General features: G+C 41.9%; 1 protein-coding gene across 1 annotated transcript; it reads right to left on the bottom strand.

The window, feature by feature from the left end:
• Window positions 1-5515: 5515 nt before the first annotated feature.
• Window positions 5516-7362, bottom strand: LOC118564426 (hydroxycarboxylic acid receptor 3-like). Its single transcript, XM_036142594.1, is given in 2 exon segments — window positions 5516-6351; window positions 7024-7362. Coding segments are annotated over 2 exon segments (921 nt in total). The 3' UTR covers window positions 5516-5769.
• Between the last annotated feature and the right edge of the window lie 4951 nt (window positions 7363-12313).

Genomic DNA, 12313 nt, shown 5'->3' with positions numbered 1-12313 from the left:
TTCACCTGGCCTGAATGATCCTAATCAGTTACTGAAAATCATGAGGAACATAGTTACGTAACAGGCATGAACTACAATTCATGCCAGTTAAAAAAATGTGGCGAATGGCTGAAGCTCTCCATGACACAAACCAAAACGTATGAGGGTGTGTGAAACTTTCTAATTTTTAACAGTAACTAGTTCAATTGATTGCTATTGTCTTCTTAAACAGAGTTGGCATACAGGGGATGATTTTGTTTTATTTATTTTATTGTTTCTAACACAAAATGCTGTATGCACATTATATGATGAATTTGAAATAATAAACAGCTTTGAAACTTTGCAGTCGCACTGTTACACTATTCATCAGATCTTATTTGGTGTAGACAACAAAGACGGAGATGCCCAAAGGCCTCTAATCCACATGGAAGAACAACAGGTCATGTAGGTGAAAGGGTAAATAGTGCTGCTTACACGTGCATGCTCTCTTCTCTCTGGACATTTTCGTTAATTTCCATGAGGTGCGCTTACACGTCATGTCACGCAAAGGATTATGGGATCCCCTACTGTTCTTTGTTTCCAGTGAAGGACATCCCAATGCTAAAAGAAAATAGGCTCCTTTTCCTACCTCCTTCTTTACTGACTGCACAGTTCAGACAGGTGAAGCGGTGAAGCTGATGCTCTACCGCTTTGGCTAAAGATCCCTTACCTATTAGACCTTTTCGGATGCAGCCTGGAAATCTCCTCTGCGTTTCTGTCAGAAGAAAACCCTACTTTGATTCATGAAACTTTCATGTTTAATCCTTTTAGTCATTTTATAATGAAAGGATTAATTACTTGCTGTTCTCTGAAGAAATGAAAACACAATACGGTTTGCAGATTTATATATTTATATTTATCGTCCTATAAACTACTGGCTTATGCTGGTCACAGCCAAAACTAAAACCTTTCTGGTAATACTGCCTCTGCAGAATAAAGTTCAATTATGACGACGTGTGTGTTAGGTAGTGGATATATTAGCGATTTTTGTTCAAACAGGATTTCTGTTTAAATTAAATGTGTTTATGAGATCAATTTGTGCATTTGTTATGATGGAGTGTAGATGGAGGTGGATGCTGACTGAACTCAACAGTTCTACAAAAAGAAACATCTCAAGTTTATAAAAGTTATAAACCAAAACATTAGGGCTGTGCGATATGGCTGAAGATATCACGATATAAGCCTTTCATTTTAGTTGATCTTGATAATTATTGAGTAATGTTTTGTTTTTCTATTTGAAACAAGAACCAGGTTAAATAAAAGAGAATTTAAACTGTGACCCTAACCCTACTTAAAGTAACCTTTAACTGTTAAAACATGTCAGCCCTAATACCAACCTTGCCTAATGTGGCTGTGAGAGGTTGAAAATCTAAATCATTTCCTCTGCCTAAGCCCCCATAATACCATGTGGTTCAGAGTTAAGTGGAAATATTTAACATTTTATCAGACATATTTTATGTGATGTTGATCAGGTGTGTATCGCGATATATATTGACTTATTGCCAAGCCCTACAAAACATTTGAACAAACAGTTGTTCAAGATATAAATGCCAATCAAATTTATAAAATATATTCTACCTGTTTCCTTGCAGTCTGGATCTTTCAAACATTCGCCATGGAATCTTAAGTTACGATGACATTGGGCCTTCAAATTTGATCTGAGCGACCTGATTTAAATTAAGATAAATGCTGTTTGCAAGTGGATGAATCTAAGGCTACAGTTGAAAAGCACAGCTTGTGGTTGACTGATTAATCAGGAGCAATCCAAAACAAACATCAAACTGCAGTGAAAGCTGTCCATAAAGCAATTTATAATTGTATGGTCTCCACCCCCATTCCCCCCATATGTTTTTGCTCTTTTTTTCATTTTCGGGTTTCTTTGTTTTTACTTTTGTTTGTTTACATGAACATTTCTGCTCAAAACCAGACATCATGCCTTGAGTCATTCGTCATGAGTTAAAACCTGAACTGCCGCCATTCTCCTATCAAAGTTTGTTTGTGTGTCTTTCAACCAAAGCTTTCAGTAGGAAGGGGCTTTGTCAATTCTTCCTGTGAGCTCTGAAGAATTCTTCAACCTGTTTCTGTCTGCTGTCATCACATCACTAAAACAAGCTACTTTAACTAGTTAGTAGGTAGTTGGTGAGACCATTCAGCCACAGTGTGCTGCCTATCAGGTTTCTATTTTATTGCACAATCTGAGATTTTACAAAATTGCGCAACAGCTGAAGCTGTGATTTCACCTGAATCATGGCACAATTACAAAAAGAAAAAAAAACATATCTAGTTTCTAGATAATGGTTTGTATTTATTTATATATATATATATATATATATATATATATATATATATATATATATATATATATATATATTAGGGCTGGGCAACGATTAAAATATTTAATCGCGATTAATCGCACTGATTAATCGCGATTAATCGCGATTAATCGCATTGTATTTACAAACTCCAAGAATGAATTCAAAAGTAGTGTAAAGAGCACTTTTATTTTAATGTTCTGCTGCCATATGAACAAAAGTGTTGTAACATTTGTAGCACTTATCAGTAACACATATTTAGTGTAAAGCCCAACTTAAACATGTAAAACAAAAAATAGCAATAATAATAAATTAAAGCTTATTGCCACTGACAGGGAATTCTCTTTATGGGGAAAAAATCTACCAAAAACAGGCAATTTCTGAGGTAACAGCAGGGAGCAGCATTACCATTTTATGTTCAATACCAAAGTTTAACTTGGCAGTGGTTCCAACTAACTTGTTTCTGTCATATTCCATGCTGGAAGAACTTTAAACTGAAATGCTTGCTAACTCGATATGCTTGCGTTTATTTGACGTTGACACGCGGTTTTTTGTTGTTGGTTTCTCGCGCGCATATAGTGAATGGCAGGGGGAAAACAGGCAAAAATACATGGATACTTTGAAACGAGAAGCGACTTCACCGACGGCGTCTAAGCAGACCCCCCCGCTCCGCTCCGCACAAAACTTGTTCCGGCCGCCAACTCACCGCCTCGCCTCGCCTAAGCTCGCTCGCGGTACCTGCGGGAAACACCGCCTTCCGCATGTCAGCTGTGTTTTTTTCCGGCCAGCACCTTTCTTCCTCTTTGAATCTGAGGCTGGGCTGACAGCGAGGTTATTGGCGCATTATCGCCACTTACTGTTCTGATTCAAACCCCTACACCGCAGCAACAGACCTTCACAAAATAAAAGCATGTGACCAACATGCGTTAACGCGCGTTAAAGAAAATATCGCCGTTAATAGTCTAATGAGTTAACGCGAAATTAACGCGTTAACTTGCCCAGCCCTAATATATATATATATATATATAAACTTTGCAAGTATTTATGTTCTATAAAAACAGCTAAGACACATCAGAGCCATCCTGCAGGAGTCTGGAGAGACAGAGGAGTATAATACTTTGCACATATGCATGTTCATCAGTAGTTTTGCACCAGAACAATTTAAATAATTCAATCTTGGGTAAGAAACTGGTGAATCTCTAAGATGCATGTGGTTACCAGAGGACAGGGTGTCGGCCCAACAGCGTAAACAGTCCTGTGGGAGATTAGTTGGTCTCTGGTTCTGATACAAGCATCATACCAGCAGTGGTGTTGCAGATCTGACCAACTTTCCGATCGCTGCGTGCGTCTCGGCAGAAAAGTTACATGTTAAAATGTTTCCTTGATAAAGTGAAAGTATTAAAGAAATTCTCGCTGATATAAAGCCCCTCAGCCAAGTGTGTAAAAAAAATGCTAATTAGCTTAATTTATATTTTCCTGCCCGTTGTATCTCTGTCTGCGTCAGTTAAATGTTATTAATTATTGTAGTTATAGGTCCACCTGAAATGGCTGTCCAAACTTCTCAAAACATCAAAACATACACTGATATGTCCACTAGATGGCACATTTTCTCTTTCTTCACACTGAGAGAATAAGACGCTCTCTTTTGTCAGTTTACAAATTAACTCAATATTGCATCAATGAATGTGATTTAAACCTCAACACTTATCATAGTGTGCTAGAACTTCTCTTCACATTTTTTTGTTTTGTAATTTCTTTTTGGGACATTTCAATTAGATACATCAAATCAACCTTAAAAGACTTAATTGTAATTTTACATTTGTAGTAGGTCAATAGTAACTAAATCAATGTCTAAAAAGTACAATAGGTATCAAGAAATTGAAAAAAAAAATCTCCTGAATATTTTAGCTACACAGATGTCATTATTGAGTAATGTTTTGTTTTTATATTTGAAACAAGAACCAGGTTAAATAAAAGAGAATTTAAACTGTGGGTAGGTCCACAGTAACTAAACCAATGTCTAAAAAGTACAATAGGTATCAAGAATAATAATAAAAAAAGATTCTCCTGATTATTTTAGCTACACAAATGTCATAGAGGTTTATCTCCAAACCATAAAAGTTGCACAAATAAAACCACTCCACTTTATTCTGAGATACAGATGTTTGTATAAACTGTAGCAAAAATGAAAAGCAAATTAAAAACTGTGCAATATTTACAAAACACAGCATATCAGAATAATCTATCCCCAACAGTGCAAGCAAAGTTCAAAATGTCAGAGGAGCTTGTATAGGGAAAGACGTGGAGTTCAACATTACTTTTTAATACTGACATGGCGCTGTGGCAGGCCTTGTGACAGCTCCTGTCCACGATGACACACAGAGGCATTCCCTACCCGAGAAAGGTGTGGCCTTTCTCGGACAGATGCGATGAATGATGAAAACTGAGATGCGACGAAAGATCTCTGGGACTGGTTGTGAGGCTGCTCCACAGAGCTCAGCTGTGTTCCTGAAAGCAGAGGTGCGTCATTGGCTCCCACATGGCTCCTTGCTGCATTACTAGCTGTTTCATACAGCAATGTCAAAAAATAGTGCAGCACAGTCATATGACTTCCTGCACTTTCTCCATGAGTAAAAAGAAGCAATCGTTGAGTCTGACAGGTTGATACCCTCCACGCAGCGCTTGCAGTCCTTCACAGCAGGCCTGGCATGCCAATCAAACGTGCCTCCCTTAAAAAGGCAGAGCTTAGAGTGAAGCACATAGCATCCTCCTCATGTCTATGCACTTGAGGAGCAGCTTTGCCTCTGATCCCTCTACTGTCCCATGTAAAGATTTTTCTTTTTGCCTGGACATTATCTTTAGTTTTTAGGATGCTTATTCTTGTGTCCTAGCATGTCTCATATGCTCAAAACCATTAGATAGTACAAATGTGGAGAAAAGCTGGAGCATTTTAACTTCCTTTGAATCATTGACTGTAAATGGTAGATGGACTGTACTTATAAAGCACTTTTCCAGTCATACTGACCACTCACAGCGCTGTACACTAAGAGCAACATTCACCCAACCACTCTCACTAACACACACACACACACACACACACACACACATTCATGCACCGATACAAGGGGACAAGGGGAAGCTGGAATCATACCCACAACCTTCCGCAAAACGACTACCTAACCCATCAAGCCACAGTCGCCCTCAGGAAGCTCCTGTGAGAGTGTTATCTATGAAACAGCCAGAAAAAGATTACTACTTCACCATCAAACTGCATTTAAAGAGGAGCCTTTAAATGCAAACTTTAGATTTACAGAGAGATATGTCCTACAAAAAGCTAGGATTTAGTCCACAATTTAAAAATATATAAAATGAAAGGTCTTAAACATATAAAGGAAATTAAAGACTGAGTCTAGCTCCAATATTGGCTGAGGTCCGCTCATTAATTGACCTCACTGCCTCTGTCAGTCCTGAGGGATTTTAGTTCTTGCTGGGTGGTGCTTTGGGTTCCCGACGAGGACTCTGTGGTCCGGCCTTCTCCTTTTCTGCAGGGCACTAATCCCAGCAGGGCCTTCCTGAACATTGAGCTCGAGAAGACGTAGACAATCGGGTCCAGAGCCGAGTTCAGGAAGTTCAGGCCCAGAGACACAATGGTGAGCTGAGTAAAGGTGTAGAAAGCGGCGCAGTCCCATGGCCGGTATGAGCGGATGACCCATACACCGATCGTGGTCACCGTGGTGGGGAGGAAGCACACGAGGAACACAGCCACGATGGCAGCACACATTCTCATGGCCTTTCGCACCTTGTCCGTTTTTCCCATCTGCCTCTGCCTCAGGAAGCTGGAGATGCGGATGGAACAAAACAGCAGCATGGCCATGGGGACGATGAACTCCAGCACCGTCAAAGCGTGGTGCATGCCCACCAGGATGATGATGGCACGGGACGCCTCCTTGTAGGACATGAAGAAGAAGCACTGGGTCTTCTCGCCAGGGGGTGGACCACCTGGAAAAAGAAGACATTTTACCTTTATCATATCATTGTAGTTCCCTTTTTATAACCATTTTTATTCGCTTCTGTTCAGCCTGGCAGCAGATGTGATGCTGTAGGGTGTTTAAAGATTTTAGAAAATTGGATTTATTTGTTTTCTGGGGGTTGTGCACACACCGACTCAACACAATCCAGGCTCTTTCTGTTGTAAAGGTCCGCAAGTACCTCCAGCAATAAAATCTGCTTTGCATGTCAGAAACGACATAGAAATGAAGGTAAATGTTCCTTCTTTCTAATCGTGAGAGTGGTGGGGGTCATCCAGAGCCAGACGCAGAGGCTGTTTTTAATATGAGCAACGTGGGGAATTGCCGAGGGTGGCAAAAGACAGGTGTTACCGTGCACAAGCACCATTAAAAAATCTTATAGATTTTAGTTTCCCCTGAATGAGGTTTTTTTTATTGCTTTTTGCATGTGCAGTCAACTAGGAGTATGCACCCCTTTGTGAAGAGAAACACCCCCTGCTTGTTGCTAAAAAATAGGGAAATTATGTCTTCTTTTTCATCAGTAAGAGCAGCCGGGCACCACATTTAACTACCCTCAACTGGGAAATTTAGAGAATTTTTCATTTTGACAAAATGGGATTCCTGTGAATATTTTTGGTAAGAAAACAACCACGAGAGGTAGAAAAATCTCACTAGTAGAAGGAGACACACCATTCATAAAAAAGCCCTAATGTCCAGACCCCTACGGAAATAACCCTGGTTTCACAAATGAAGAATCTCTTTTTGCTCACCTTGAAGTAGCGGTAAATTGCCACCACAGTCATGAGTGCCATGCTAGCTGATCAGTTGCAAAACATCAGGAAGAGGTTTATCCGGCACATGCCATCGCCAAACAACCAGTGGCCGCGGAGCAAGGAATCGATCCTCTGCGGCAGACTCACCAGGGCAAAGAAGTCGGCGATAAGCAGGTTGAAGAGGAGCAGGGTGTTGGGGTTAAAATTAATACACCGATCTACAGCAACTTTGAGAACCTCATAACAGAACATTTACTCTTGTCAGTCAACTCTGCGGTCACATCTGAACGATAGGCGGGTTTAGCGTCCGCTGCAGTCAACACCAATGTTCATACTGTATTCCCATCAACATTTCAGTCTTTTCCCTCTTGGAATCTTTTTTTGCACTTTCTTCCCCTGAATCTCGGATCATTCTTCATTGTTTTGCTGGGAGATGCTGATAGCCGTTAGCCGCTTCCTTGGTTTAAACCCTGCTGCGCATGTGCAGTACGTAGTAACATCCCAAATAAACACGAAAGGCTTTATATACTAACAAATTTAGCAAAAACAAAGCATAAAACACCAAAATCCCAACTAATACGCTAGCAGGATGTGATAATCTTTTATAAAACCTTTGTATGCAACCTGGGTGAGCTACGGACTCATAGTCAAATAACGTGGCTATGCACTTTTGTACTGTATACAGGCAGCCAGTGGAGAGAAGTTGAAACTGGACAAGTTCCAGGTCTTGCTCGTACCATGAAATTTGAACTTGATGGAATTAAGATGAGCACCTTAAAGTCTGAGGCCATGATCTTTAAGCACAAATATTTGGGCAATAATGGGCCAAATATGGGCAACAATAGCCCCCATACACAGTGATAGAGTTAAGTTTAATAACTCTTTGATTCTGGAAAGAAAGCCAACACAAACAAGTTTTTAGACTCTTCTCAAAGAGACAGAGGGCAGAAGAGCCAGAAACGTGAGGCCGTTTTCATCACAGTCTCGGCTCCATCTGCGCTGGTTACCTCTGTCCATTTGCCTTTATTATCAGACATCAAAGAAGTGGCAGGCGGAGTCAGGGGTTCACAGCATGGGGGTAAAAGATAAAGGGGAGTTTTACAACATGGGGTAGGTACACAAAGAGGTATAAGATTAACATATATAGCAAGAGACTCTTGGTCTAGGAGAACCATCTGTTTCTCCTGTGTGAAGTTAAAACAGTAGAACAGTCCTTAATAAAAAGATAAAAAGAAAATGATTACATTCACATTTCTTCTAACACACAGTGATCCAGACAATTTATGCTTTTATTTTCTTATTGATCAACGCTAAATTCATTAGATAACCACATACGTATTAGTTTTAGGTATAGCTAATGATCCCCTGATTTTTCCTTGTTGACCGGACTTCCCCTTTAAAACTGGTAGAACCGAAGGGGGTGCCCGGCACAGTCCACCTCCCTCCGGAAGGTAGCTGGTGCCAGCGCACCACCTCCAAGCAACTGCCCAGAACCCTCAATGTCTAAATGCGAGAGGGGGTGGAGGGAGCCTTCAGAGGCAAGGCTCACACAACATAAGCCCCCCCCCCAGATGTCTTCACCCTCACTCACCCATACAATGGCCTACATGTATGTGTGTTGTGAAAATGTTTTGAGTGAAAGTGTCTAAAATGCATAATAAAATTGGGGTGAGGGACATCATCAGAAAGTGGCAACCTCCAGTAACGTCCCCCTCCCCAAGGTCCTACATGTGTGGCAGTGTGATGGAGCAGGCAAAGGGAGGAGTCCGGGAATGGGGAGAAAAAGACTGGGGAGCCTACTGCAGTCCCAGGGAGCCAGCTCCCATACTGACTCCGCTCCCCAAAAGCCCACCCGGAGAAGGGGGTCCCGCCAGCGGCACCACCATAGCCCAGCGGTAGGGCCCGTGAGCCCCCCCCCCCAACCCACCCACCAAGCATCCTGGCTTTCCCGAAAAAATAAATAAATTAATAAAATAAAATAAAAGGGGGAACACTGGCTAGCCAGCCCGCACAAGCCATCCAGAACCACTCCCCCCAGGCGAAACCCGCACCAGGAGACGGCATGGACCAGGACCGAGACAGGGGGCCATAAATGGAGCCCTCCAAAACGTCCACATCCACACACCCTCCACACGTAGATGTAATCCCTCCCCAACACTAACATTCAAACAACTCACTATACATACAACAATAGACATCCAGGCTGGGTTAGTCCCCACTCCCCCTCCCTCCCCTCCCCCCACTACCAGAGTGCCAACCCAAAAAAAAGGGGAGAACATCTGCCATGAGATGTTAATGTAGATGCACCCCTACCAGCTCAACAGGCCCCAAGGCCCCCCAGCACACCAGAGGCCGCGTGCAGGGGCAGACACCTGGGTGCGCGCCGGTCCAGACCCCAAGCGGCATACCTCACGGAACCCGCCCAAGGGCGGCACACCCCAGGGACTCCCGACCGCCGGACCCACCCAGCGACAGTACAGCTACCAGGGCAGTAACCCACGTCCGTCACCGCGGAACCCCCCAAGAGCGCCGCAGGCGGCCACTGTGGGCCGCCCCTGGGCCCTCCAAGCCCCGCCCAGATGGGGGCAACAGACCTGAGGGTCAGACCCACCAGGCGCCCCACTCCGAGTGCCCCCCAGAGCCCCAGGGACCCCCCTAGCCAGCCCCTGTGCCCCGCAGGACACAACCCACTGCCCCCCATTCCACTAAGTGGTGGTGCGGATCAAAGGAGTCCAGAGAGATCGATCAGATGTGGATGCAGATGCTGTCTCAAGATTAATATGATCCAACAAAAGATCTCTATACTGATTGATACTGAGATTTTCCTTACTTTTCCAATTCATGAGGATAGTTTTCTTTGCGATACATAATGCAGTGAAAACCATACAAAGTATTTTTTTTCCAGAGGGCTTTCCTCAAAGTTGTCTATGTTTATTGCAGCTTCCTCCGCGTTGTTGTAAATCTTGATCCCGTCTGACCAGTAAATCCTTATTTTAGTCATTGGCGTCTGGAAGCGGATCTTTCAGAACCTTTTTAATCTTGGAGTAGGATTTGCGTTTTTCTATTACCTCAGTGGGGTAATCATGGTCGAAAAATATCCGCTTCCCCTCGACTTGAATTTTCTTTTTCCATGCTTTTGTCAGGATTTCTTCTTTGGTTTTGTATTTAAGAAAGTTAACCACTATGGACCTGGGATTAGCCTTGGGTGGAGGTCTCTTTCCGAGGCTTCTGTGAGCCCGCTGGATCTGTAGCTTGGTTCCGGCCAGTAGGTTTAGCTCACGGTGTAGCAGCTTCTCCACCCTTTCTTGGACTAATTCACCTTCTTGTTCAGCCACGTTGTAAATTCTCATGTTGCAGCGTCTGCCGTGTCCTTCCAATTCTGTTAGCTTCTCTTGTAGTTTTCTCTGCTGTTTTAAGAGGTTCAGAATGGTGGCCTTCGCTTCCGTGTTGCTCTCTTCCAGCTCTGCTATGCAGCCCTGCGCCTCGGTCATGTCCTCTTGTTGTTTCTGTATTTCCGCATCATTCTGTGCCACTTTTTTCTTAATTTCTTCTTTAAAGCCCATAAATTCTCGCTTCACCTCCTCTTTGAATTTGTCCTTGAATTGTGTGAGGTTCTCCTTCACCTCCTTTTTAAAGTCTCGGATTTCCGCCGTGATGTTATGTAGCCCCTCCAACACGGCCTGTAGCTGACTCGAGTCGCCACTTTCTTCTTCCATTTCCTCAACGTCGGGGTTATATACTTGTGCCATTTTCTTCCTTATACTTCTCTGCTTGCGTCCTCCACTCATTTCGTGTCTGGTTAAAATTGTATTTTGACTGATTTCCTTGGATTAGGGAGGTTTCTTTTTTCCTTCGACAAGGGAGCTCGAACTTATGCTGCCATCTTGCTCCGCGTCCCTAGGTCGGCTTTCTATCACCTAAGGAACATTTCCAGGATAAAAAGACTAATGTCTCAGAAGGATCTGGAAAAACTAATCCATGCATTCATCTTTAGTCGAATTGATTACTGCAACAGTGTTTTCACAGGCCTGCCTAAAAAGTCGAAGAGACAACTGCTGTTGATCCAGAACCCTGCTGCCCGCGTCCTCTCTAAGACTAAGAAAGTAGAGCACATCACCCCAGTTCTAAAGTCCTTACACTGGCTCCCTTTATCTCAGAGAATAGACTTTAAAATACTTATGTTAGTCTATAAATCCCTGAATGGCTTAGCACCTAAAAACATCACAGATGGAGAAGCAGCATTTAGTTCCTATGCTCCACTGATCTGGAACAAACTTACAGAAAACTGTGAAAGTGAGCCCTGCTGTCCCTGTTTCCCATAGTATAGATGCTGATGTGCCTGGTAGATCATTGTATTCCAAGTAAGAAGCCCACTCTTCTTTGAATTTTTTTTTTTTTTTTTTTTTTTTTTTTCAAAATAACAAACTTAATCATAAAAGCATGCATTTTAATAGAGGAAGGAAAAAACAAGTAGGGCACAGACATGAAAGCTTGATAACGAGTTATAGTTAGTCAAATCAAATAAATGCATGACAAGATTTACAAAACAGAGGAAAATGCAACTTTAATTTACCTAAAATACATAAACTATAATCTCCAGAAAAGAGTAGAAAAGAGTAAAGACAACATAGGATGATTAAATATTTGCTTGAATGTACAATTTAATTTTAAAATTTAAAATAATGATTTTAAAGGGAAAATTTTCTGAAGGAGTTTGTTCTGTTCTTAATCATAATGGATATAAAACATTTTAGCATCTCTTCTTGGCACTTGAAGTCATTCTTCTTTCGACCAATGCAGTGGGCTAGTCAGGGATGGTGGAGTAAAGGTGGTAATCGTTGCTGGGCTGAAAGAAAAAAAAAAGATCAACCACAGCTTGAGGATAAACTATATAGCAAACAGATCTGTTAATGGCAGACTTACATCATAAATGTCATGCTCTGGTATGTTTTGGACTTGTAAATCTGTAACAAAATAATTAGGAGGTGTGTTTTAAAAATACCAAATACTTGATAGAAAACAATATTGAATTTAATGATACCATATTGATTTTCTTTAATTAAATACACCACCATAATCGTGATAATGACCAATGGCTATTTTAACATCATAACATTAACATTATATTTTAACATCATATGGTTTGTACAGAACCCTCTACATGCGTTGGCACCCCTGATTAGTGTGTGTAAAAAGACCTTAA

Source organism: Fundulus heteroclitus, chromosome 10 (assembly GCF_011125445.2).
Source record: "Fundulus heteroclitus isolate FHET01 chromosome 10, MU-UCD_Fhet_4.1, whole genome shotgun sequence".
In the NCBI taxonomy this organism is placed as follows: Eukaryota; Metazoa; Chordata; class Actinopteri; order Cyprinodontiformes; family Fundulidae; genus Fundulus; species Fundulus heteroclitus.
Note: the sequence above shows the minus strand (reverse complement) of the source record. Positions and strands in the feature narration are given on the sequence as shown.